This window comes from Paraphaeosphaeria sporulosa, assembly GCF_001642045.1.
Source record: "Paraphaeosphaeria sporulosa strain AP3s5-JAC2a unplaced genomic scaffold CC84scaffold_22, whole genome shotgun sequence".
In the NCBI taxonomy this organism is placed as follows: Eukaryota; Fungi; Ascomycota; class Dothideomycetes; order Pleosporales; family Didymosphaeriaceae; genus Paraphaeosphaeria; species Paraphaeosphaeria sporulosa.
Genome location: NW_017253381.1, coordinates 23,232 through 48,580, shown reverse-complemented (window position 1 = coordinate 48,580; position 25,349 = coordinate 23,232). Strand labels below are relative to the sequence as shown.

Below are 25,349 nucleotides of genomic sequence, written 5' to 3'. Positions count from 1 at the left end.
GAGGCGTCTGGGTTCGGAAGTGGCGTCGCCTCTAATTTGGCAACGGTCAAGGGCGGACACGTATGTCGCATACTGAAGATAAGAACATGCGGGGGCTGGCGCGAGGCGTCTGGGTTCGGAAGTGGCGTCGCCTCTCATTTGGTAGCTGTTAAGGGTGGACATATGACATGTTGCACACAGAAGATAAGAACATGCGGGGGCTGGCGCGAGGCGTCTGGGTGCGGAAGTGGCGTCACCTCTCATTCGCCAGCTGCCAAGGACGGGTATATGACATGGCGCACACATGAGACGAGAATATACGGGGGCTGGCGCGAGGCGTCTGGGTGCGGAAGTGGCGTCGTCTCCGATTGGCCAGCTCTCATGGGTGAGGGCCGAGCGCTGTGGCAGCATGCTGTGAAAGCGAGGCCTGACCCAAGCTGCTGCCGTTTCCACTATCCATGACGCTTTGATTCATGCAAAGGGCACAAGTGTAACGCGGCGTCGCGCCGCGAGCGCATTGGCTACAACATCTTCAAAGCGAGGGTTGCAAGTAGCGAGGGACTTGCTGGTAGAGTCCTCGTCTACAGGGTTCGTGAGATACAGGGTTCGTGAGCGCAGACGCAGTGGCGGTGATGGCGATGGATAGCACCTATGCACGTCTTCTAGAAGTAGAAATCTATTTGGTGGTCGTCGCACGCGTCCTGCACCACGAATGGAGATGGCTGCCGTGCAGCTGAGGGCGGCGGGAGGAGAGCATCTTCTTCGTCCGCAAGTTGGTGGTCGTGGTGGTCGTAGTGGAAAGCACATCTGCGGCTATTCCTTGAGAACGATGCGTACCGAGCATCGCGCAGGCTCTACCGTCGTTCGCTAGGAGGGAGGAAGGAAGGAAGGAAGGAAGGAAGGAAGAAGAAATCTTGATGCTGTACTGATGTTGAACAGCGATTGGGACCAAGGAGACAAGACTGAGAACCACTGAACAATCTCGTTGTGGACGACAGCGTGCCTTCGGGATACCCGAATAGTTGGCGGTGGTTTAGTCTTCCTGAAAAAGCCGCCTTCACAAACTCCATCGTCCTCGGAAGTGCCCTCTAACATCATAAGCCGGTCATTCGCCAGGTTGCTGGCCGCGGTACGGATCGCCTGTGCAATGTCCATCGCGTCGCGGAAAGCGCCGATGGCCTCTTTGCAGCCATCTAGGTCGTTGAGCAACGGAAACTGTCTAAGGCAACGCGTCACGGTGCGCCCTCCCTTTTCATGGTGCGTAGAGTAGATGTAGATCGACTTAGCAATGACTTTAACGTTGTTTCGGTCAGATGCGACAGGAAACCCGGAGTTGAGATATGACTCGAGGGAACGGTGGGCGCAAAGGATCGATCATCGTTTCTGGTGGACGGGCTGGATGTATCTGTCAATGGCGTCCCTGACCTCCTTGCTGATCTCTGAGGCGGTCGCGCCAACGCAGTAGTCCGGCTTGGCGGCCGTCAATGCATCCGCAGCTCGCGTTAGAGGGGCCAGGTTGTTGAACACGAAGTCCGTGTCATAGCGTGCGCTGACCTCTGGGGCGAGGAGCGCATAGAGGCCCGAGGCTATTGTCTTCGTCTCTCCCATGCTGCAGAGGGCCTTCAAGCGATGCAGTGTATCCTTGGTGACATGTTCTAGGTCGGTGAGGGGTTGTTTGAGCTTGGTGATGATGGCGTCGGCATCAGCGGCGTCTTCAAGTTCTGTTTCACCATCGTATATGTCCGCAGGGAAGAAGATATGAAAAGCCCGCAGCTTGGCCTCGAAGTTTGCGTCGTATGGAGAGGATTTCTCAGTTACACTCTCTTTCTTCGTCTTAGGAGGCATGTCGTCAGAGGCCTAGACATCCTCAGCGTTTGCTCCTGATCCAGGTAGACTATCTGTGCATACCGACGTAAGCTTCTGATAGCTGGGCGCGGTTTGCTCTTCTGCTGTTTCTTGGACCGTAGCTGCTGACACCGTTCGGGTTGGTGGGCCGGTATTGGGGGAGGATTTGGTTTCTGCGTGTATTCGTTGGTCGTGCTCCCAGAGCTGGCGGTCGTGTTCACGCAAAGCGTCTGTTGTGAGATGGGGGAGGGCGATATTTTCGTAGAACCTTGGACCATGTAACGAAGCCGGTGGAGGCTCCGAGGGCTCGAAAGACAGAAGGCCAGGTTGAAGAGAGGGATGTATCGACTGCCAGCTGAAGTCTTCCAACGGGTGGGGCTCTTCGCGCTCAGGCGACTGAGCGCGATTGAGCGCGCAATCGCTCGCCATGTTAGAGCCGGCGGGGGTGAGAGAAGCGACGCAAGTAATAAAAGTTGCAGCGGACGTCGAAAGGGCAGGCGAGGCAGCAGCCATCCGGAGCGCGGCCATCGTGCTCTGGGGTCGGTAGAAGTAGCCGGGGCGGTGCTGTAGCGTGGGCGGTGCTTCGGGGTCAGTTGCGCTCTTGTTCCAAGCATGGACGTGGAAGGGCCGGTGTGGAAGGTACACGCACAGACCATTCGGTCATCTGTACCTCCCGATTGGCTGCTCCGTCTCTGAGTGGTCGTAAACGTGGCCAACCTGGTGTGTTGTCGAGGTTGGGTCCGGACATTTGCGCTGATCCGCGACGCTGCAGTGTGGTCACTCTTTATCAAAAACACCGACTACACCCAGACTTCTCGCGAGCGCCATGTTTGCCTTGGCAGTGCCACGGCAACGCAGCAGCGTCGGATTGGATCGCAATTGTCCCCCGGTAACCAAGCGTGCCGCGCCCATTGAACCTCTGCAGCCGCAAGTTTGGAGGAAGCGAAGAGCCAATGCGACATCACGGATTTCCGGCGCGGAACCTCCAATTGGTGTCCGCCAGCAACCAGGCGCCAGCACATTGCGGTACGGAGCGTAGCGTCTCGTGCCGTTTCTCCGGAGCGGTCCGCACAAAGTCACAATGGCGCAAGCCCAGCGCAGCCGGAACGACAACGAAGAGAGGCTGAGGTTGACCTTGGTACGTGCGGGCGCTGTGCATTACCTCCACTATGATCACATCACCGCCTGTGCAAGACTCTTCCTGCAATCTAAACGCAAGAACGCTGTCAAAGCGTGAGATTGAAATGTGCATCTGAATGGAGTCCAGAGATGTGGAGTGGGTTTGTGGTATTCGTGGAGTTGGGTGTCGCCAGAGCTGGAACCGCTGTCGGTGGCATCCTCCCTCGGCTTCATTCCTTGCCCCGACTGGCAACGCTGCCATCATCAACAATATGCGCTGGCCTTTTCGTTGCGCAACTGCAGGATCCCAGTGGCCAGAGCGCCCGCGCGGCATCAGGTTGACTAGCCACATATCGCGATGCTGTACTTTGCACGGCTTAGTCGAAGCTCGTGATCGCGATTGCGCGGCGAGTCATTCGGAGCCCCGAGGCATCGAAGACAGGCCGGAGACGCTCGTGCACAGCAGTGCAGACGGCTCGCCAGCCCAGCGACTGGAGATTTTGCCCGTTGTCATTGTCCGGGTGCATCGACGTACTCTTCAACATGTAGCCCCAGACCTCGAAATCCCGGTGCGAGCCAGCGCATCACTCGCCTCGCCTGGCACCCGAGCCCACGCAAATTCCTATCATCTCGCCAATCTACACGTACGGCAAGGGTCATGCGAGGGAAGGAAACGCCAGTCCGTGTGCCGAGAGAAGATATTGGCGCGGGCGCAGAGGCAAGAACGAAGTGGGTGGCGCGAGCGAGGACAGTAGCAGCGTCTCCACGGGCTCAGCGCAAAGCGTGCACGAAAGGGATGTGGCGAAGATACCGCGCACACGCCGTGGAGCCGCGAGACGCTTGTTGCGCCACCGGGCGGGAATTTGGCAGTGGCATGTGAGCGGGTGAGTCTAGCGGCAGCGCCAGATGCAGGCGATCGTGCCGCGCGGAGGGTTGGGTTAGGGTTGTGCGGGGGGCGTGTCGCGCGCGGGTCCTTAGCCCCTGGGTCCTCCACGTGCCGAGGGCTGGCGCCGCACGTGTCCCAACTCTGGAGGATCCACATCACAAAGGGCTGCCCGGTAGGCGTCAGAGGCTGGGCCGATGGCACAATGCAATAGAATCGAAAATGTCCGATCCAAGTGTCACGTGGCCGTTTTGGTACTTCTTAGTGCGGGCGTTCAATGTTCTGTATGCGACAAAGCGCGCAGCCATCATGATACCGCCGATGGACACTGCCTCTGTCCTCGCCACCACCTCGTCCATGTCACTTCTGCTTTCCCCAGTGGCCTGGTCTCGCTCGCACGCCTTCCCTCTATGCCCTTCTCTCCAGTCCTCGCGTTTTTCCCACAGTACAAATACCATCTACGTGGAGGTTGAGTCGAACAAGTGTCCACATAGGCTGCTGTATGGCTCGTGTGTATTGGGGGCCCTTCCTGCGGAGCAGGCCTGTCGCCTTTCGGTGAATGCTCCGCTTGTCCACCGTACTGACCGCAAGGCATGCTTAGCGTCTGTTCGATTAGCGCAAGCGTCGCTCCGATGTCATGGTCGTCCTCTTTGGAGGCTAACCTGGGTAGTAAAAGGTGCGCGTAGGATAATCGCCGCCCTCGGGTGGGCCCTTTGCCTCTTTGGGCATTCTTAAGGACCGTCTCTTTTTGTTCTGCTTATGGGGCAATGGAGGCGTAGGGTTGTGGCCTGCATGTTGCGTCGATAACTCGTAGTCGCTCGGGGACTGCTCTTGCATCTGATGATAGGGGACTCGACATGGAGCGAGACAAGATGGATTCGCGCAACACGTTGCCATCGCTGGCTGCCCGCACAACACAGATTATGCGAACACCTGGTGCTGGGAGTGGTCCCAGCTCTACACTCTTTGACTGCATTCAATGGATTTGCTGTTCCGTGCCATGGTTCTAAAGGATATCTCGAGCGTCGACGACAAGTAGAAAGAAGAACACTATCAGTCCTACCGTCTAGTTCACTTCCAGGAGCCTTACAGTCGACCCGTTCACCACAAGAGCTAGTTAGGTAGGGTATCATGCAGGTGCACGTTAGGGTGATTAACCTTATCATTTACACCATGGAGCAGACAATCAGAAATCAATAGCTAATGTGAATATAGAATACGCGGGACATTTATGGCATCTACTTTTCCCAGCCCAGCTCTCCACCTCCCAGCAAACCCGCACTACATCACATGCAGGCGATACTAACAGAGTGTTTCTATGATGGATCTATCTGAACAGCTCATTGCCACGGTTTTATCATATTAAGCCCATAATAAAATGTCGGGATCGCAAAGTACATGCCAAAACCTCACTGAATTCTCAGAGACGCCTATTTCATTCTGCAAGCATCCTTTCCGTTCGTCCGCGCCATCCTAAGCTATTCTAGCCATCTCATCCGTGCACCAAGAACTAGCTTCACAGGTAGCAAACGCGTATGAAGCGGGCCCAAAATCCGCAAGGCACCCAGTCCTCCTCAGCTTCGCCCAATGGATCAACTCCGGGAGGAGCACGAGGGCCGGACGGGGCACGAGGTGACTCCCAGAGGATCGCTTCGTGCTTGTCTGTCTGAGTGGTCTGGTTTTGCTCAGTGTTGTGCCCGCCTAGAGTGTACTGCTCGTTTTGAGCAGAAGGACCCCCTGCTGCCATCGGGCTTTTCTGGGCCTGTTTCTCGAGGCTTGAGCGACGATGGGCATTCGCGATAGTACGCCGTTCTTCTCGTTTGCGCAGGTCCATTACTTTGGCAGATCGTCTCGCTGCCTCGCGTTCGAGTTGTTTCACGGCGGGATCGTTCGTCTCCATGTTTGCAGTTCGATGAATGAGACTCGAGCTCTCCCTATCTCTGGTGATGCTAGTGCGGCTATGATTTCCCCCCTTCTTTTGTAGATCGTCTATTCTGGTCCGCAATGTCGCTTCATCGCGCGTAAGCGCTTCAATAGAGCCCTTGTACGCCCCGAGCTTTTCAACGTCATGCTGGGACTGCTGTAGTGCCAGGTCGTGGACCCTATTGAAAGAGCCAGGAGAAGACATTACTCCAGATGTTATAAATCCAAACGCCGTTAAGGTGCTAAGGATCTGGTGCTTGAGGTGTGCGAGCAGCTGTACTCCTTCTGAGGTGGGTGTCAAACCTTTTATATCCACAAAGTTGCTGCTGGGCCGCTTGGAAACATCCCATGAATATAAACAAATGGTTTGCTGTCTACACATCATGGAAGCTTTGTGAAACAATACCGCGTGCTTGCAAACCTTGCATCGATTTCTGTTCCCGCAGCTCAGGCCCTGCGCCACTCACCAGGAGAAGGGAGAAGGATTAGTTGGCAAACGCTGAATACTTTCGGCAGGATCTGGTAAACTTCATCTAGATTCCTTCAAAATGGCCTGTTGACCACCTGCCCTATCACGAGATCCTGCACAACATCACGAACTGCGGTATTGAAGTCAGTGATATTTCGTAGGTCACGATACCATGGTATCAGTGCAATAAAGGAGGACAATTTGCGAGGCTCTTGAGCTGGGTCTTCATCGCGACGTAAGGAGGTAGGTCCTGAATACCAGACCTTCGACGACACACAGCAAGGATGGAACTCGCGCCACCCCTGCATCAGGCGCTACACTCACCAAGCCGCCGAAATTTGCGAGTACATCTTAGTCGCAAAGCCGCATTCGTGCAACCTCATTAGTATGAATCCCAGCGTATAGAGCAAGCCGCGCGGGTTAGGCATCCACGAACACCTAGAGTCCTCAAGCCAGGCGCCTGCAGTCGCATGGCCCAATCTCCTCCTGCAGCGACACATCCCGCATGGCGTCTTGACAAGATATGCCCGCTTCGCACCCATGCAGCATGAAACTCAAGAGATCCAAATTTGATGCCACGACACTTTGGGGTGTACGGAACCGCGCTCCCCTCCCCGTTTGTACCGTACCATGCTATGAATTTAGCGAATCAGAACAACACACCCACGGCCGCGCCGCGACACAAACTCTCGCTACCTTTCCCGCGATCGCACAGCGAAGCCCCGAACGGCTGACCGAGCTGAGCGAGCCGGATCCTGACCCCGAATCTCCACCGCGCCGAACCTTGCCTCACCGACCTGAGCCGAATCGCGCTGCCGGCTATACATGCTCCAACCGAGTCCCAGGTCGCCGGTAGACACTCAATCCCACACCGACCCTACCTCTTCCCCCCCCACCAGCGTCCACACACCCGCAGCCACCCCTCACCGTGCTCATCTCCGACACCGAACCCCGCTTTTTTCCTTCCGCTTCCATAGCAATGAAATCCCTCTGAACACTCTGCTTGCCGTTGGCGGTACCGCTCCCTCCCACGTCCCTCCTCGCCAGCCTCGCTGTCCGCCTGCAGTATTGCGTGTGGCTTGGAATGGTCTGGTAAGGTGGGGTTTGCCATTTCCCCTCCAGGTCGATGCGCTATGTGTTCCGGAATGGAAGGAATGTAAACACAACATAGAAAAGTCAAGACGTATGGAGCTTGGCGGAGGGCGGGGATACAGTGTGACGTGACCTGGCCTGGCGCGGGGTAAGCTCCTCGCAAGAGCAGACTTCGTCATCGTCACCGTGCAGGCGCCGCCGGAAGATGGAGGTATGAAGCCACAATTCAGCCCAATCCAACGTGTAAAGGAACTTCACATCTGCCGTGCGACAACGAAGCTGGAACCAAAACCACAATCTACTTGCAGATAAGTATATTCTGCCTATCAGAAGTCTAGGCCCGGCGCGCCACGGATCTGACCTGCTTCGTCTCCCTCCCCCTCGCCTTCCTGCGCGCAACGCGCCCGTTCTTGCCCCGCTGATTAACTCTTCCCGTCTCCCCCTTCCTGCGCTCAGGAAGCTTCTCCTCCACAGTGCCACTGCGCCTCGTCCTTGGCCTGCCCTTGAACGGACTCCCAGGCGGTGCAGGCGGAGAGGGCCAGTGCATGCCGTCCCACGCGAGGAGGCCCTGCAACTCTGGCGCCCAGTTTTGGCTTTGTCCGCCGCGCGCGATGCCCATCGCGAAGGAACCGGAATCACGCTTGTAGAGCAGCTCGGGCAGAAGCCTCTCGGTGGGCACGACGTCGCCGCGCGGCAGGAACGAAGGGCGTTTGAGCTTGGCTGCGCAGCCTCGCTGGACGGGTACCTGCGTCGCGGTGTCGTACGTGCGCGCGGCCCTGCTGACGCGTGCAGATCCAGCGACGCGGTGGAGGGGGGAGCTGGAGATGCATAGGCTGGAGGGAAGGCGTGGCTCAAGTGGGCGGAGCTCGGAGGGTGGCAGGCGGAGGCTGGACGGGATCACGTAGAAATCGTCTGGGACTGGCGTCGCTTCCGCGCGACGGGGATACAGAAAGCGGCCAAACTCGGGCGAGGGCACTTGATTGCTTTCCGAGTCGCTGGCAAAAGGTGGCTGGTGGATATGACCGGTACGTAGCTGTGGCATGTTGCCGATGGAGTAGCTGCGCGAGGCGGGCACCGGGTTCTGGATGGACGGGTTGATGGAGAGGCGCGATGGCGCGTCAGCGACTGCGCGGAGGAGTGACGGTGATGAGGTGGGCTGAGAAGGGTCTCGGAGTACAGCAGGATGTGAAGAAGATGTGCAAATCAACGTTGCGCGAGCCTACTGCTGCTGAAGAAGAAAAGAGGGATTTGGAGCGGCGACGCAGTTTTGTGGTAATCATGGCGAAGGGGAAGTCGCGACACCACGGCGTTGCGCCTAGCACGGCGGCATTGGGCGGCCATTGTGGGAAGGAAAACCACAATATCGAGCAGGTAAGAGGAAAAAGTAGTAACAACGGTTCTCTAGGCAATTCGTAATCACGGCCGACATCGGTATGTGCATACTTGAACATACCTGGGAGTTCGAGAGGGCGCTGGCAAAGGAACGCACAACAACACTGCGGCAACACGACGACACGATACCACGAGACCGCCAGGATCTGATGCAAATTCGCCGAGATAGACTCACCTTAGCATTTCTTTATGGCTGGTGACGATTTCCTAATCGCGCACGGTTCGAGTTCCCTAACTCCTACCCTTACTATCGAGTTGCTTATACGTACTGTGTCCCAGCCCTGCCATCTAGAATCCCATCTTGCCCTGTGGCACTGTAGTGGAATATGCTGTAAACTCTCTTTACGCTATTGAAAGCTGCATACCCTACTAGGTCTTCTCCTCCATACTGCTGATAGCGCGACATCCTCCTACAGTACACTGTAGACGGCACGACTCCCCTTCGCCCATATATACGCTGCCACCAGCAGTCACGTCGCCCATTAATATGGATCCGCTTGCTAACCCTGTGCTTGGCGATGCATCAAGCGACTGCGGATACGCTCGATTACGATGGATACAGCTTATTAGGGAGGGTCCATCCAGACGACAAGGCATACGCTGGCTGCAGATGTTCCAATCATTCGGTCTGGATGAAAATTCTCTATTACGATCTAGTCTTATGTTCGTTATTTCATTTTCTCTGCTCCTTTCCATGCCTTGACTACTAGACTTTACAGGCTCCTACGGCCAAAGATCTACCCGCAATTCCCTCCGCGCCAACGCTATAAGTAAGGAGTGTACAACAACTACTGTTCGTCCTCACACGTCTCCTTTTTTTTTTTTTTTTTTTTTTCCCACCAGCAAACACGCATTCCACGCCATATATCCCCATCCGCTTAAGCGCATCGCCGTTTTGCTCATACCAGCACATATTGTCCTTGCACCTTCGCTTTGCTATTCCCACTATGTATACATCAATATCTTCGGGATTCTATAAAGACGCCATTAGCTGCAACACAGAAGACCAACAACCGCGCCTATCACTCTATCTTAATCGTCCAGGTATTGGAAAGCCAGCTTGCCACTGGCGCGAGTCGCGCGCTTGTAGCTCAAGATTTAGGTCGTTTTCAAGCACTTGGATATTGGGGATAGCCAGGCTATCCAACCTGCTACGCGAGTTTCCGAAGTCCTTGGCTTTCCCAGCACTGGATCTATGGCAATGGCGAGATTGATGGTGGACGCGCATGGCTGGTTCTGCAAGATTACTTACTACAGTGCGTCATGTTGACTGCTAGTAAATAATCAGGGACTCTTTCGATCGGAGGACAACAGAGAGAGTTCATGCAATCGCTATTTAGAACGCATGTATTCACTTGAACTAGTGCGAGCTGGCTCAGCGCACACATGCACTCGAGTGGATATATTAGCAGCTCCTGGTATCTGATACTACCTTTGAAGCCGTTTGTCTTAGATTCGCCAAGGAGCACACAGAGACTTATGTGGCGACACCACCAGCAACGCTAGGTAGTGCATTCCTGCAGTATATGACAGTGTTAGATCGTGTTAGAAAGAAACACCCCGGAACTGAGACAGAACGGTCTTGAAATGTTAAACAGTTTACTTACTTGACTTGCATCTAGCATAACAGAGAGTGAGGATGCATGGTTTCAAGGACAGGTCTGCACTAATCATCGTCACCTCAGGCTTGAATTGCAAGGTGAGCTGAGCCGTGCCAGCGCGACCTCGGGTTTTGCGGCGGAACTCTGATGACGTCGTCGGGCAAGTTGTCACTATCATATACCTAGCTAACTGCAAAACCAGAAAGCATTCTTGGTGAGTATCTTGGCAACCCATTCACTCAGGATCCCACCAATACTGAAATTGGCGCCTTCGATTGCACCCTTTGAGCTCACGATCCAGCTCGATAGGGAAAAAGCACGACTGGCTGCGAGAGCCTGGGGAAGGCAAAAAAGCTTGGCCGAGGACCATGGCGACCATTGGTCTCGGGCAGCGAAGATTTTGGGCTCTGGGTCTCTCTAACGCTACTGGTGTGGCCACAAGATTCTACCCAAGGACATCCCAGATCTATAATAAAGGGTTCAAGCTGTGTCCGACATTCGAGGCTGTCCACGATGAAGAGCATGGGTACCAGGACTACCAGATTCGGTGAGTGTGCCGGTCCGAAACATCAACACCAGCGCCTCAGACTCGCTATTCGCTTATCTAAGATCCACGGGGCCTCAACCCCAAGGGAAGACTGTGTCCCAGCACTCCTACTTGAGATGAGGGCAATCTCCGCACTACCATCGGCTCACAGGAGGCAAGGGCGGTATGGATCACGGCTTCCCTCATTGTTTTCCTACAGAAGATTACGCGCCGCTGCACAGCTATGAACCAATTTAACACACGCATGTTCCCCCGCCACGTAGTACACCAACGATCTCGCAGTTTCCGTTCGCAATGAAGAAAAGAGCGATCCCAAGACAACGACCGCGAGCAAATTAGCAAGGCCCGATCAGTCTCGTCTGGCGACCATAGGTATCCAAGATCAGTGTCTCGCTGTCTTCAACCCCCCCAGAAAGTTGACACCAACTTTTGTCTGTACGAAGGGGTCTTGTGTCAGCACGCGAGCATATGAAGTTTATAGCAAACTCGCCTACCGGCTGAGATTGGAACCCTTTCCGATAGATTCCAGGGAGCTGGTAACTACAGCGGTTGCCCAGTTACACCATTCATGTTATAACTCTTAGCGTATTTGAGCCTTCACACCTTCGTCACATGGATTGCTTAACAGTAGGATGAAACCAGAGGAACGTAGCCTCTGGCGATCGTTACCCATAAGAACGCCACGCGCACACATCGTCACATACAGTCTCACCAGAAGTGATTACACGCATATGTTCGTGCGCGCTAACACGCGATAACAGCACCATGTTTGTTTCATACAGGCGACAGGCAACAGGCAATAGGATAAAGTAGTGAGTCCCTGCATGCAGCCTAAAGCCATTTACAAGCTACACTTCCAGCCATCATCGCACGGCATTTGTACCCAGGAGCCAAAGTCGTAGGTGCCACGGCCCCTGCAGTCGAGCGCGCAGTAAAGTATCTATAGTGCCTCCCTATATTATATATATATATATATATATATATACATTCGTAATGCAATGCTTACCGAGACGCATAGTACACATTGGGGTTCCAAGTTTGTAGCAGTATTTAAGATGTGACTTCGTGTCACGGAAGAAGTCCACAAGCCCAGAGATAGCCTGAGATTACATGACAATTAATGTTTCCAAGCACCACATTACACAAAGAAATCGTTTTCTCAGTACCCTACAGAACATGCACTAGCTACATCAGTGGCGGAATGAGTCGCCCCAATCGCGGCGCTCATTCGCGAGCGAGCAACGAGTATTTCGAGCACGCCGAGTGCAACGAGCAGGTGGGGCGCATGGAGACCTCCGCATCACAAGGGTAGCTGTGGCAGGCGTCCTTATGCAGTCGGTGTGATTGGGACCCACTCATAGAAACATGGCGCTCGCTGCGCATGTCGCATCTTGAGGATGGAGCAGTTGAAGCGCTGAATCACCCTCGGGTTGCTTATGAGGAAGCAGAGACTGAGTTCCTCTCCACCCGCTGCGACCCAGACTCTTCCAAGTTTAGCCTCTTGAGGGAGAAGAGCAGCTTGGCAAAGCTGGATCTTGACAGAGCGAGGGATCACGCCCTGGAACACCTCATACGTCCGCCTGGGACGGTGGGTGGGTACCCTGATAACACGTTCCGCGATGCTGTGCCCTGGGCGTTTCTTGAGACGGTGGACTTGTCTGGCTTCGAGGTGGGCAGAGGCGCTTCATCTGGTCTGTACGAGGCCACGGACGGGAAGTGGCGAGCGAGTCATATGTCATCCCGTCCTTAAGACGCGTAACAGAGGCAACGTCTGGTGTGTAGTCAGCTGATGGATACTATAGCTGTTCGTTGCGCTTGACCTCTTCAAACGTGAGCTGCGATCGACATACTAAACGTGTGTATAATCGTGAACCTGTGACCGTCCGGAACGACTATTGACCTTCACCTGTCAACCTGTGGTCCTCTATATTAGCACTCTCGATGCAAGAAAGTATGGAGAAATGGGCCGAAACAGCACTATGGAGGGACTCTACGATCCCCATATAGCATGAGCTACTGTGAGGCTATTCCATCTCTTCATCATTTACAATCTTACTACTAGAGCCCCATGGTATTGTCCTGCAGTGCAAAGTTTGTTTCATCAAAACCATCAGGTCTAATCTACGAAGCGTCGCATCCCACGAATCCTGCTTTAACTGACTGCTGCTTGAGACAAACAGGAGCTACAGATAGAGAATCGTTCTCCCAGCCATCCCATAGCCTTTTCCACTTTTGCCCCTTCTCCCTTCCCATCGAAGCTGCCACTTGTCGTCTACAAGCGGTCACCTGTGTGCCTAATCTACAAGGAAGCCCTAGGCACCATGCCGTTTAGCGCCGAGATTTCAAAGCCCTCCGCTGCATCTGTAGCGTCCCGTTCCAATAGAGCGTCCTAGTATAGTTGCTTCCATAATCTATCTTCAAGAGCCGCACGCATCATCTTGCCACCAGAGTCGATCACAGTAACGGACCTAGGAAACGATGTGGATTAGTGCATCTCGCGGGTGATCATTGTAAGAAATCTATGGTGGTTCTCGATGGTTTCGCAGTTAGTACCAAATTCGCGGTAGGGAAGGGTGGCGAAGATAACGCCGCCACGTTCATGTCAATTAGGCAGCCTTTGAGGCTCGACTACCCACTGAACGATGATGCTGGTGGGCCCAGCAGCTTGTTCACGACTTTGGAAAAGAGCCTCCATGGCCGACCAAAGGCGTCGCGATCAGTGAAGTTTTGGGGGATATACGGCCAGGCCATTATTTTGAGGAAGTGTCTTGCTATTGTCTGCGCAACTTTGGTAAGAGATATATCTTTGGTCTTGAACAGGGTGCATACGCCGTTAATTGAGGCAAAATTAGAAACTGGGCGCATAGCTTCCGCTCGCTGGAGTAGGAAATTGGTCTACTCCATAACGGAATCCTTGACTGGCGTTTCAGGACCTAGTGCAACAATAAGGGCAGCCATATCCAAGATAGAAAGCCACTGCCCTCTCCTAACGTTTCTTGGGGCGATGCGGCGATGAGATGCCACGCTAGGCTCGCGGGCGTAATCCGCGGCTGGGTACGTACGACTGGTAGGAGAGAGGGGCGTGGGAATGAAGAGGAAACGATTCTGAAATTCTAGTACCTCGTGGGCTGAAGAACCACGACGATGTAATGGAAAGACTAAATCAATCCCTTTGCTTCCAACTTACACTTCATAGGCTCCATCTCCAAGGGCATTAAAGTACAATCTTATACATATAGTAGAGCTCTTCACCCACCGCCGATTCAATTCACTTGATAGCGAAGAGAAACCTTTAAACCGCCATGTACTTATTACTAGCTCTCTAGCTTCGCGCCCATTATCTACACTAGATATAACATTCACTCTGAGTCTATTCCTTCCGCAGCTTTAGCCCTCTCCTATTCGCTAAACTCGTTTTTGCTTCCACTTCTCTGCTTCGCGGCGCTCTTGATTATAGCCCCTATTCCTAGGGCGAATCTTCCCGCCCCTAGTAAGGGCAACCTGGTTCGCAATTTAGGTCTGGGTTCTTCTCGCGCTAATAGTAGTGTTGCGCGTGACTTTCCCCTAGGACGTTCTCTTTGTGGTGCCGCTCACAGTCACAAATAACCTTCACCACCATCGCCACCCTACGAAGTCTCGTGTCGAGTTTCCTCCTCCTCCATCTCCAGGATTTGAAGTGCTGTTCCTTGTTTTACGGCTTCTCGCGATGCCCAAGAATCCGCGCACCCCTTCGCTCTGTCTTCTCGTATGGCGTGGGTTTGCTCCTGATGTGCTGCTGATCTGCGGGCAGGCGACGGTCATGGAAGTGCAACTGATACCATTCCGCGCGAAGCTTCATGCACCACACAAGTGGGCCCTCTGTGGCTCGCCTTGCAGCCTCCTCGAGTGCTTGGAAGCGGGGAAAGTTGTGGTACTCCACCCTGGAGCGAACTTCGTAGACGCCATACTCGCCATCGTCAGGCTCTGCCAAGTCGTCCTAGCCTTCAGGTGACAGCATCTTGTCATCATCGCTATGTTGTTTGCAGACGCGCCGGGCCAAACGCAATGTGCCCCGGCATGCGTCTAGTAAGGCGGGTGTATGTCGTAATGACCGGAGAGACGGGGTAGAGCGCAAGGTTAAGATCACGTCACATCTAGGATGGTGGTATGGTTATTCCCATGTAAGGTATACGCTAGTTCAAGGTTGGCGGCGTAGTGTCCTTCGTCTGTCTAGCCTGTTACCTCCCTGGTCTCCACTGCTCGCCTAGCACGGCAATCTCTGTGGTCTTCTCAACCTGTGGCACCAGACTGGCGCCCTAGGAATGTATGTTTCACTGTAGTGAGTGGGGGGCTGCGTATAGTGCGTGGTGGACTCTCTCCTGGCATGCCAATTGTTGTGTCCAGAATGCAGATGCGCTTTTGATTAATTGATAGGACTTGGAGTAAGTGGCATCTTGTCTACTTCGCTTTGCATCTGCCTATGTTGACACTTACCACCGTACTTACCAGTGATTGATGAGTGGTGAGACCGACCCGGCGGAATGGGTCAAGCCAGCTGCAAGGGTGCGGATGTCAAGAGCACATACCTTATTGTATATGGAATGTGACGTCTCTGTCCGCAGTACTTTACGTAATCTATGCGACGACGGAATTTCGCTCATTCAGATATCACCAAGCGTGAAGCCATCGAGTTGGATACCTAGGATACCATTGTAACGAACCGAAAATGAAGCGCTGTGGACGAAACGTCCAGATTGGCACCTCAGCGCACGAGGGAACAAGTAGCTAACCGAAGCCAACACCACCAGTCCCAGCCCCAAAGGTGTACCGACACCAAGCTGCCAGTATCGCCACCCAAAATTCCAAAATCAACGGTATCATTCATTCGCACTTCTGTTAATCGCGCTGATTCGCTATATCAGATTGAGTGGGTGTCGGAGAAGCGAGGCGATAGCTACTTGCCGTCAGTACTTGGTCTGGAATGGAATCGACGGCGCCCTCGCGTGCCTCTTTGGTCCCTCAACACCAACAACACCCGTTACTACATTCTCCGTCTTCTCAGAAGCCGATCGCATTCTACGCAAAGCTCCTGGCGAGCTGCACCTGATACCTTCACCTCTTCTAGAGGCGGATCCCAAAACCAGTCGCACCCGGGCGGCACGCCCGCTGCCTCACAAACTTTGAGCTGCGGAGTGGATTTGTGGCCGCATACGGCACGATGCCAAACGAATCGGCACATGGCGCGTGATTCAAGAGGGGAAGGGCGTGTGATTGAAGAGAGAAAGGGCGCGTGGTTCAAGAGGGAAAGGGCGAGATTCTCCCACTGGCCGTTGGTATACAATCTGGAAATCCTGGGGGATCCGTGGCCTCTTTATGCTGCGAAAATCCATGTCCAGTGAGCAGCTGGCGACGCCATCGTACGCCTGGCCTGCTCTGAAGGACGAAATTCCAGGGTTGATGCGTCTGATCTACCGATTGCCAGATTGCGGCCCAATAATTGTTCGTATCGCGAGCGTTCGGTCCGCGGGGAGGGCCAGCATCGGCTTCGGCAGCGTGCGGGTGGGAAGTAGAGGGTGCCGAAAGTTGGATCAACCCGGTCGTGACCCCCACGGCCGAGGAATGTCGCGACAGGCGCTCAGCGAGGGAGGGATTTGGGAGTGAGAGGATATGCTGCGAGGCGAAGACTGAACCAGCCAGCGACATGTGGGCAATGAGCATGCGTTCAGACACTGTCTTTTCCAGCCTGCGGGCTCGTAATCGGCGTACTGAACAATACGGCCGTCGGCAACTCGTGATGGTGCGGAGGCGGATGCTCAAGCGGGAGGAATGGGACACCGGCTTGGCGAGCGATGCGTGGGAGGGGTGGAGAGCAGGAATGATGCAACAAACGCGTTGAGGCAAGGCCGTACAACAATGGACACAGCCACCAGATCTCGATACGGGTCTTTGCATGCCGCCAGATCTCGATACGGGTCCTTGCATGCCGCACCCCATTAACGCCAGCCACCGCGCCTCCGTCTTGGCCTATTGCGGACACCGTTGCTCCACGCGTACAACCTTCGCGTTTCAAGCAACCCGCCACATGGGTCGTGTCGTCCTAGCGAAGAATGTGAGGTCAAATTCCTCTGCGCAGCAGCCTCCGCGTGACGTCGGAACCAGGCTCAGAAGTTCGTCGTTGAATCACCCCCACGGGCTTATCTTCTTCTCACTGTTTCCAACACGGACCCAAAGGTGTCCCTTGGAATGCTGGTCCTGGTGGTGTCGCTGGTGGTAGCACAACTTGCCCTACTTGCGGCCAGGCCCACCAAGAATGATGCTGGCTTCCCAACAGGTGTCACCAATATTCCATGTCGCCCCTATCGTGAGCCCCTTGCGCACGGCTGCGATTTCTAGAGCGGGCAAAGGTCATCGCGCCAACCGCAATTCCCGGGGCGTCGCGTTCTTCGCTCGCATTCGAGCGGCTGATTGCGGGAGGTCTCGTGCGATTGATGTTTTGCATCGTGGGGGTGAGCGGGAAACTTGCGACGCAGCGGAAGTACAGGGCGGGGCGGGGCGGGCGCGGGGCGGGGGCGCGGGCGCGGGCGCGGGCTGAGGCCGCAAGGGGGAAACGATAGTCTAGCGGCCAACGCCGGACGAGACCTAGAGCTATGTCACTCACCCCTTGTGTGCACACACACTGGCTAATCGATTGGCACCTGAAAGTGCGACAATTGCATGTGCAAGGTATGGCTGCATTCCTCTGGATGGCACACAGGCTAGTGGACGCTGCCAAGCCTGTGGCTAGCGGAATGGCTCAGAGTTGTTGTGCGCCAAGCGCGGATAAGAGAGAATGCGAGTTCCAGTCGCTTTGGAATGGGTCGGACCACAGTTCCCAACGCGTGGGGAAGGACCTAGCCGGCTAGCTGGCTCGATTCTTTGGTTGACAAAGCGCTTCCTGTGCTGAGATAAGAAGAGTATAAGAGACACGTGAGCTTTGGAGGTCCTTGGCTTGACCTTGGTGGTGTTTGGCCGCTGAGATGTCGGAGAGAAAAATTCCATGAGTTCTCGAAACGTGGACTGTGTAGATTGCCAGCTAGAGTAGCTCGATGTCTCCGTGTATGGAGCGCTTCTTATGCTGGAACAAGAAGAGACTGAGCGAGATATGTGTTGCGGCGCTCAGAGGAATCTGGCCCGGCCTTTCTTGTATAGGGACAGATAGCACTAACAGGCCGGGCCAATCTCCGAGTGGGTACTCAATACATACCTAGGGCACGGAAGCCTGTTTCCAGAATGCCCAAGTACTTGCCTTTGACTGCGACATGTTTCTGAATACCCAAGTACTTACCTTTATCCGAGGCATCTCCGTGTATTAGGCAAGTACTTACCTTCATCTGAAATATTGCGTTCAGCGCACCAACGCACCCAGGTCGAGTCCATCCACAATGTGCACTCTGGACAAATACTACAGCGCCATGCCGCCTGTGAACCGCAGTGCGCTGGCCTGTCATTTACGTACGTGGCATGTGGCTGTAACCACTGTCGCATGCGGCCACTCCGGCGTACTGGACGATACGGCACTGTGCAAGCCTGCGAGCCCGGGTCCCAATTCCTACCAATGAAACCTAATCACCAGATCGTCCTAGCGCTGGAGGTTTCCCCAAGGGTTGTTTCCGCACAGTGTCCAGTATGGCCGGCGGCAGGTACGGAAGGAGGCCGCCACAGCGGGTACAGGAGTCACATGGATACTTCGTGACGTATACAGGAGGTCGCGAATGAGCATGTCATGGAGGAGAGCCTGGTGACGGCGGCGCATAAGCGGATTGCGACGGTGATTGTGATCCCGCACCAGCGAGGGCGACAAGACGTAGCGTTTGCGGGCGCGGCATGGTCGAGGGTTGTTCTGCGCGGGCGGGCGTGAGGTGCGCGGCTCTACCTCGGGTATCCGCCCCGACGTTTCCCCATTGGGCAGGACTAAGCTAGATAGGTAAGGCTGGGCCAAGACTCCTCGAGTCCAAGCTTCCTCAGCAGCCAGCGCAACAACACAGCAAGCATCACAACAACCATCTCGAGCCATCCCGCCCATCGCGTTCCACCTCCGCGCCGCACATACATGCCGGCCAAGCGCGTGCGCTCTGAGAGCCCCGCTGCCGCCCGCTGCAAGCGCCCTCGCCGCAGCGCCCATCGCGAGGGCGAGAGCGACCGCACCCCCAACGCCGCCGAATGCCCCACAGCGCCCTGCCCACCGCCGCAGCCGCTCCCTGAAGCTGCGCCCGAGACGCTGCTCACCACCGGCGGCAGCGCCAGCGACACCGAAAGCGGCCGCAGCCGCAGCCGCAGCCCCGCCGCCCGCGAGTCCCCGCCGGGCTCCCCCGCACCGCCGCAGCCGCTCACCGAAGCCAACCTCGAGGCGCTGAACCGCTCATCGCTCCCGGAAGCCAGCTGCTTGTCTGAAAGCGCCCCTTCCATGTCGGCATCCGCAGCCTCGACGTCCGCCGACGACATTGCCGCGCGTCTGAAACTGCAGGCCTACCGCATCCACGTCGACACGACCGTGAGCATGCCGGTCGAGCTGCAGGCGCACATCACCACGCACATCACAAAGGCGCGCAGGCCCGAGGAAAAAGTGTCGCCGTATGCACAGCGCGTCGTAGACAAGCGAGCAGACGCGGCAAAGGTGCGCGAGGACTCAGCCATCCGCTCGCTGGAGCCGGCGCTGATGGCAGGGCTGCACGGCGACGACGAGCACAGCTTCCCCGGCGTGGCGGCCGACTTCAAGTGCAAGATTTCCCGCGCCTTGCTCCCGTGCGGCAGCGACGAGGTGCGCAGTGCATACGGCCCTCTCGCCTAGCCCGAGGCCGACTGCTCGTATGGCTACACGACCCGCTATCGCGCCCCTGAGCCCGCCGGCGCCGTCTTCACATCGCAGCAGGAGACCAAGCTGCACGCCGCCGGTCTGGAGATCTCCTCGCTGCAGCACTTTCCGTTCCTGACCGCGCAGTGGAAGCGCCCACCCGGCACCGAGGGCATCTTCGCCGCGCAGACGCAGAGCGCCCGCGACGGCGCCGCTGTCGTCAACCTCCTGCACAAGCTGCACGGCCCCGATGCAGCACTCGCCGACACCTGCCACTATTCCTGCACGACCGACGGCGAGCAGGTGCAGTTCTTCGTCCACTGGCGCGCCGACGAGCTGGACGGCGGCGTGCCTGTTACCGCGCACCGGATGAAGTGGTTCGAGAGCCTTTCCATGCGGAAGCCGGCCGACATGCGCGAGGCCCGCAACATCATCAAGAACATCGCCACCTACGCTGTTGGGCCCCGCCTCGCCGCCATCAAGACCGCCATTGACGCCCATGCGCTTCCGCAGCAGAAACGACGCGCGCCGACAGAGACCGATACGTCGCTGACTGCCGGCCCCGACGATCCAGCCCAGATCCCCGCCGACGCGCCTGCAGGTCTCTTTCCGTCGCCGCGGTCATCGGTGTCGTCTAAGCCTGCCAAGAAGCGGAAGCGATAGAAGACGTGAAGAGGCACGCCGACGTGCAAGATGACTACTTCCCCCGCACCCTACCCGGCATACCGCCAGTACACGTCGCAGTCGACCACGCAGACGCGCCGCTACGCTTCACCCAACGGCCACCCCACACCTGCCGACCGCGCTTCGCGAACATCGGGAGGAGCTCTGTAGCCTGCAATCCGACCTGTAGCACCAGCGGCCGCGCCAGCTTCGCGTAGCACCCGAGCTGCTCCCAAAGCGTTGCACCGTCAACGGACCACGCCCTACTGCCAAGGCAATCAACAGCCAGCCCGCTACTCACACGGCCGCGTAGCACCACTAGGCTCGCAAAACCTGGGTGTGTGGGCACCACGCGCTTTGGCTCGCCCGCTGACCACTGCGCAGATTGCGCGGACTCCGAAGCTCATTATTACGGCTCGGAGCAACCTGTACTTTCCCCGCTACAAAACCGCAAGGAGCCTCACCGTCGCCACACGCCTCTCCCAAGCCCACTAGCGCCGCGCGTCGCACGCTGTACCGCCACAGCACAACGGCTACTCCTCGCCGCGCGGGGCCAACACGCCACAGTGCATGTCGACTCTCTGCTGTCGGACGCATGCGCAGCGACCGAGCCCATGATATGGCGCCGCGACCACGGCATTCCTGCTCTCGCTACAAGGACATTGCGCACGACGCCGTGCGCCGCAGTGGCCCAAGTTGCTGCTCTTGAAGGAGTCGGTAAAGGTCACGCCGGGACCAAGGAGGATACCTACTCCGCTGTGTATCTGGAAGACGAACAAATATGTCATGTTTCATTGAACGTCTACTGCCCTTGATGTATAATGCTTCGATCTGACAGCACTGACGACACGTAGTAGGTATTTGGCACGCGCGCCTTGACTTGACATAGGATAGCGCTGGTAGACTAACGATCCTTCACCCACTAACATTGTCGTCATCCTCGCTTCTCTATCGTACAGCACAGAACAGCTTGAGGTCGACACTAGATTATTTGTTCATAGCCCTTCACTTTGCATGTAGGGAGAATGATTTGCCCATCAGACTCCCAAGACGCCCAAGAAGTCCCAGACCTCGCGAGCGAAGCCACATTTGCCCGTCGGCGCGTTAGACGCCAGTATCTTGAAGATCTAGGATGCCGTCCGCGCACGCCGGCGTACTTGATCCCAGGGCTAGTGAGTCATGCTCTGCAGTATGCGGACGAATGGATACTGCTCTATGTCCCGCCGCTTGCCACATGGTAGCCGTGCGTATTTCATGGAGGTCAGCTTCCGCTATCTGCGCTGGGCGCTTCGCGGCTTTGACATGTTAGTGTAATCAATCCACCTATCCCCTTCCATTTAGAGCATGCGCACAGTGGATTTACGCAACTATTGTGGCCATCAAGGATGTCGGCCCGGCCTTGGCTGGTTGGGAAGGCTCCGGCCAAGGACCCTCTGCCCCTGTTGCGATAAGTACCTGCCAACAGCCATAGTAGAAAACGTGCGAATACGCATCATACGTGCTTTTGTAGTGTATATCACTGTGGCAAGCCAGTTCTTTTGCAGGCCCGTGTTAACGCAGGGTCGGGCCAAGTACCTAAAGATCGGGCCAAAACACCCTGCTTCTATGCGACGTGAAGACATGTATGTAACTGAGAATGAGCTTCGAGGTAGCGCTAGAATCAATAAAGGGCATCATCAGGCGAGGTGTGTATCAAATGGATGCTTGGCGCTTGGAATCCCGGGCCTACACAAGGGGTTACCTGGCGTTACCGTGGTCATATCAGTACAGGCGCCCATCAGGGGATGCTTAACTTCCTATCCTTGTGAAAATCTATGAATGCGGCGAGCTACTTCACAAGCGGGGAAATGCCGATGAGGTGTGGTTAACGCAAGAGACATAAAACAGCCAAGCTGTAAGTCTACTAAGTAAAAAGTAATAGTGACTGAAAGGTAGAGTTCCCCCACTATGCCGATGCCTGGTAGGCCCAGAACACTACCTTCGAGCACGACAGATCCAACTGTTGGGAACCTTCTTGTATCCTCAATTAGTGCGCCTACGAGTAAGAAGAGTGTTTTCCTCCAATGTTAACCCGTTGAGTAAAGCCGGTACTACTAAGAAATGGCCATTAGCTGTTATCTTTTGCACTGGGGCGCGATATTTTACTTTTAAATAAGCTATTGTTCTCTTAACGTTGGTCAGCATTACCTAGTCATTGTAACCGCTTCCATCCCGTCAATCTTCTTCAACCATAAGGCCTTGAGGACTTGAACATAAACGCGGCACACTCTCTTATATTAGCGTCCTCAATACTAGGTCTCACTGAAAGAGTGGGCGGTGTAGGTGTCGTAGGCGGCTCTAATAATCATCGCGTTGTACTCTCGGAAGGCCAGCGTGTTTGGGTAGCGCGACTTGGAGCAATTCACGAACCTGAGTCCATCAATGCGGGTGAATATATTGGTGCCCATCTACACATAGGATGTATCTTGATCATTCTATGACTGAGCGTAGAGTAGGAAGGCGGGCTCACGAGGGAGTAATGGGGATAGAAGTTTTCCATCACATCCGCTCATCGTTTGGGTGTCCTGCTGGTCCTGGATCTGGTAGTCTAATCGACCTCGGGTTCCTCGAGGGTCTATGTGGTATTGAATCTTCCTGGGTTATCTGAGTAGAGTACGCGTGCGGCTCCACGTACATACTACCCATTTCATGACCAACGTCCATATCATGGGGATAGGATAAGCGCGGCATGTAGTTATACGTGTTCACACAGCACATAAAGACCGCTTCAACCAAAGACATACTTAACTGTTACTTGGGTTGTCCGTCGGCGAGACAACGTCAGGGACGAAGCAGACCCTATACTATTTGAGAACCTGGGCGCTAAGGTATTAGACAACCTGAGGCAGCAGATGATGTTGATGTTCGTCATGATGGTCATGTCGGTCGCCAGGGTGCCGAATTGGAGTTCGGCGAGAACTAGGTAAAAAAAAAAAAAAAAAAAAAGGCCGCAGTCTCGGCGAGAGAATAATGGCCAACTTGCCTGTCCACTTTACAATGAAGTAGATGGTGTCGCTAATGTATGGAAAACGACTAGAGCTTGGTGACCCAGGCGATGATACAAAAATCGATTGGCAGCACTAATAGAAGCAACCATGACCCTAAACCTCCGTCTGGCCCATACGAGCGCTGGGGATCCATTCACAATTAGGTAGCGGCACGCGTCCGTTTACTCTATATCTGAGCAGCCATCTACGTTGAATAACAACTCGGTCACCTCCAGGAGGGCTAGAACAGAGCGTCGTGTGTGATGGGGATGGCCTTGCATCCTTGACGTCGGTGCGCTTTAGGAAGTACATGCAGGACACGGAAAGAAACGGCCACCATTGTACCATGGTGGTGGGCAAGTTGTTCCACAAGGCCAAACATGACGATCTACCCTTACTGCAGCGTCCTGGAGTGCATCAGATCTGACCAAGAGGCATGGGGCGGCATTGTAACTCCTTGGGATACATGTGTATTAGTCCGCGGCTGCCGGCATGTTGGGCTGGTTAGAGCAGTTCATGGCGTTGCTCGAGGCCACTAGCCACGTCGCCGTAATGTTGTCGGTGACGGTAGTCAACATGCGGACCGTTGACCATAGGTGGGTGAATTTGTAAGCCCTACCACGTCACCGTTATGAGACTGAAGTCGTCGTTACCAGCCGCTAGCGTGCTCACCAGCATGGAGGCACTCCCGCACTTAGTATATTCGATATGTTAAGTAAGATAATATTTGCGAGGTTGCCCAGAGTCTCACCGTGGGATGAAGATATCCTAACCGGGCCAACGAATATGAGACAACTATTGTGACATAACCACTCGCCCATGTACACCTCCACGATAGAGAGCCTTGAGATCTTTCCAATACATTACTAATTAAAGACTTGTTGAGACATCTATACCAGAGAAGCAAACTCGTAATCATCCATGGGTATGATGATGGCATGAGCGAAGCTCCCGGACCAGTCCGTAATCCCATTATCGGTCGCTCTTGACTGTCAACTTCATTTGAATAATCCTCCAGTTATAGCATGTCTTCTTGAGAAGGCCTACACTGGTGTATGCTAGTTCATATGATTCGGATAGTGTCCTTGACCAACGATTGATTCATGGCCCTATTCTTGCTGCTGGTTGAATCTGACCGGCATGTCCTCAACCGTCTTCGGTGTCATGTGTCACAGCCAAGCGATCCTCTCAAACCTCTGCCTGTTCGCCATGTGTCGCACTCGCTCGTGTCCGTCCTTGCTATCAGCGCCGACGCATCCGTTCTGAGGATGTCATCGTCGTCTTGGCGATGTGGTCCGCAAACCAGTCCCATTTCTAGCTGACATTTTATCAGCGGGGTTGGTCACCACATATCAGTTCAGGATGACAAGTCTAAGTCTCTCGACATGCATTCGACATGGTGAAGGTGATGCATGCTACCCGTAATACCTTCACCAACGCCAAGCGGGGCGCACATGAATACGATCAGGGACGTGTATAGCCAGATGAGCTTGCAGACCTACTGAAGGTGTAGGCTGATGCCGATGGGTACTGACGTGAAGTTGATGGGGATAGCTGCAGAGTCATGAGCGGGTATTCGACGTGGTTCAAGAACGGCCACCGGTTGAACGCCATGATGCTGGTTACCAGACATCATCCAGAAGTCGATGCACTGACAGATAGGCTCGTGTACGAGTCGGAGCTTGACTCTGTGAGGGCGAGAAAGCCCGTCGGCTCCGTGCCGCTCATGAAGTGGGTGCGGGGCCGGGTGAGACGAAGCGGTCCAGTCGGTGATCTCCTTATTGAGAATGGGGTGATCCAGGTCAATGTGGTGGTCAGCGACCTGCTGAAGTAGGTATCGTCCTTGAGAAAGTCAAATAGAGTCGTGGAGAAGAGTGCTGGCCAACACGTTGAGTACAGCTCAATTTGGCCCACCTTTCCTAAACAGGAAAGGCGGGGGCCGAAGGGTAGTGAAGTCGGCCAAACACAACAACCCTGGAGTCGCCTCTCACCACTCACCTC

At 55.1% G+C, this 25,349-nt stretch overlaps 5 protein-coding genes across 5 annotated transcripts; 1 reads left to right on the top strand and 4 right to left on the bottom strand.

Annotated features, from left to right (window-relative positions):
• Window positions 1-1,353: 1,353 nt before the first annotated feature.
• On the bottom strand, window positions 1,354-2,352 carry CC84DRAFT_1223756 (uncharacterized protein; the record flags this gene model as incomplete). The annotated part of the gene is made up of 2 exons (XM_018183521.1): window positions 1,354-1,836; window positions 1,888-2,352. 2 exons carry the CDS (start codon window positions 2,350-2,352, stop codon window positions 1,354-1,356), a joined length of 948 nt encoding a protein of 315 aa, XP_018028882.1.
• Window positions 2,353-5,342: 2,990 nt separating this feature from the next.
• On the bottom strand, window positions 5,343-5,954 carry CC84DRAFT_1182146 (uncharacterized protein; the record flags this gene model as incomplete). Its single annotated transcript, XM_018180606.1, has 1 exon — window positions 5,343-5,954. One exon carries the CDS (start codon window positions 5,952-5,954, stop codon window positions 5,343-5,345), a length of 612 nt encoding a protein of 203 aa, XP_018028881.1.
• Window positions 5,955-7,644: 1,690 nt separating this feature from the next.
• Window positions 7,645-8,990, bottom strand: CC84DRAFT_1182145 (uncharacterized protein; the record flags this gene model as incomplete). Its single annotated transcript, XM_018180605.1, has 4 exons — window positions 7,645-8,466; window positions 8,534-8,711; window positions 8,764-8,848; window positions 8,972-8,990. 4 exons carry the CDS (start codon window positions 8,988-8,990, stop codon window positions 7,645-7,647), a joined length of 1,104 nt encoding a protein of 367 aa, XP_018028880.1.
• Window positions 8,991-15,871: 6,881 nt separating this feature from the next.
• CC84DRAFT_520077 (uncharacterized protein) lies at window positions 15,872-16,981 on the bottom strand. The gene has a single exon (XM_018186598.1). The coding sequence runs from the start codon at window positions 16,821-16,823 to the stop codon at window positions 16,125-16,127; it is 699 nt and encodes a 232-aa protein (XP_018028879.1). The 5' UTR covers window positions 16,824-16,981; the 3' UTR covers window positions 15,872-16,124.
• Window positions 16,982-18,862: 1,881 nt separating this feature from the next.
• Window positions 18,863-19,842, top strand: CC84DRAFT_520049 (uncharacterized protein). Its single transcript, XM_018186597.1, has one exon. The coding sequence runs from the start codon at window positions 18,919-18,921 to the stop codon at window positions 19,654-19,656; it is 738 nt and encodes a 245-aa protein (XP_018028878.1). The 5' UTR covers window positions 18,863-18,918; the 3' UTR covers window positions 19,657-19,842.
• The last annotated feature ends 5,507 nt before the right edge of the window (window positions 19,843-25,349 follow it).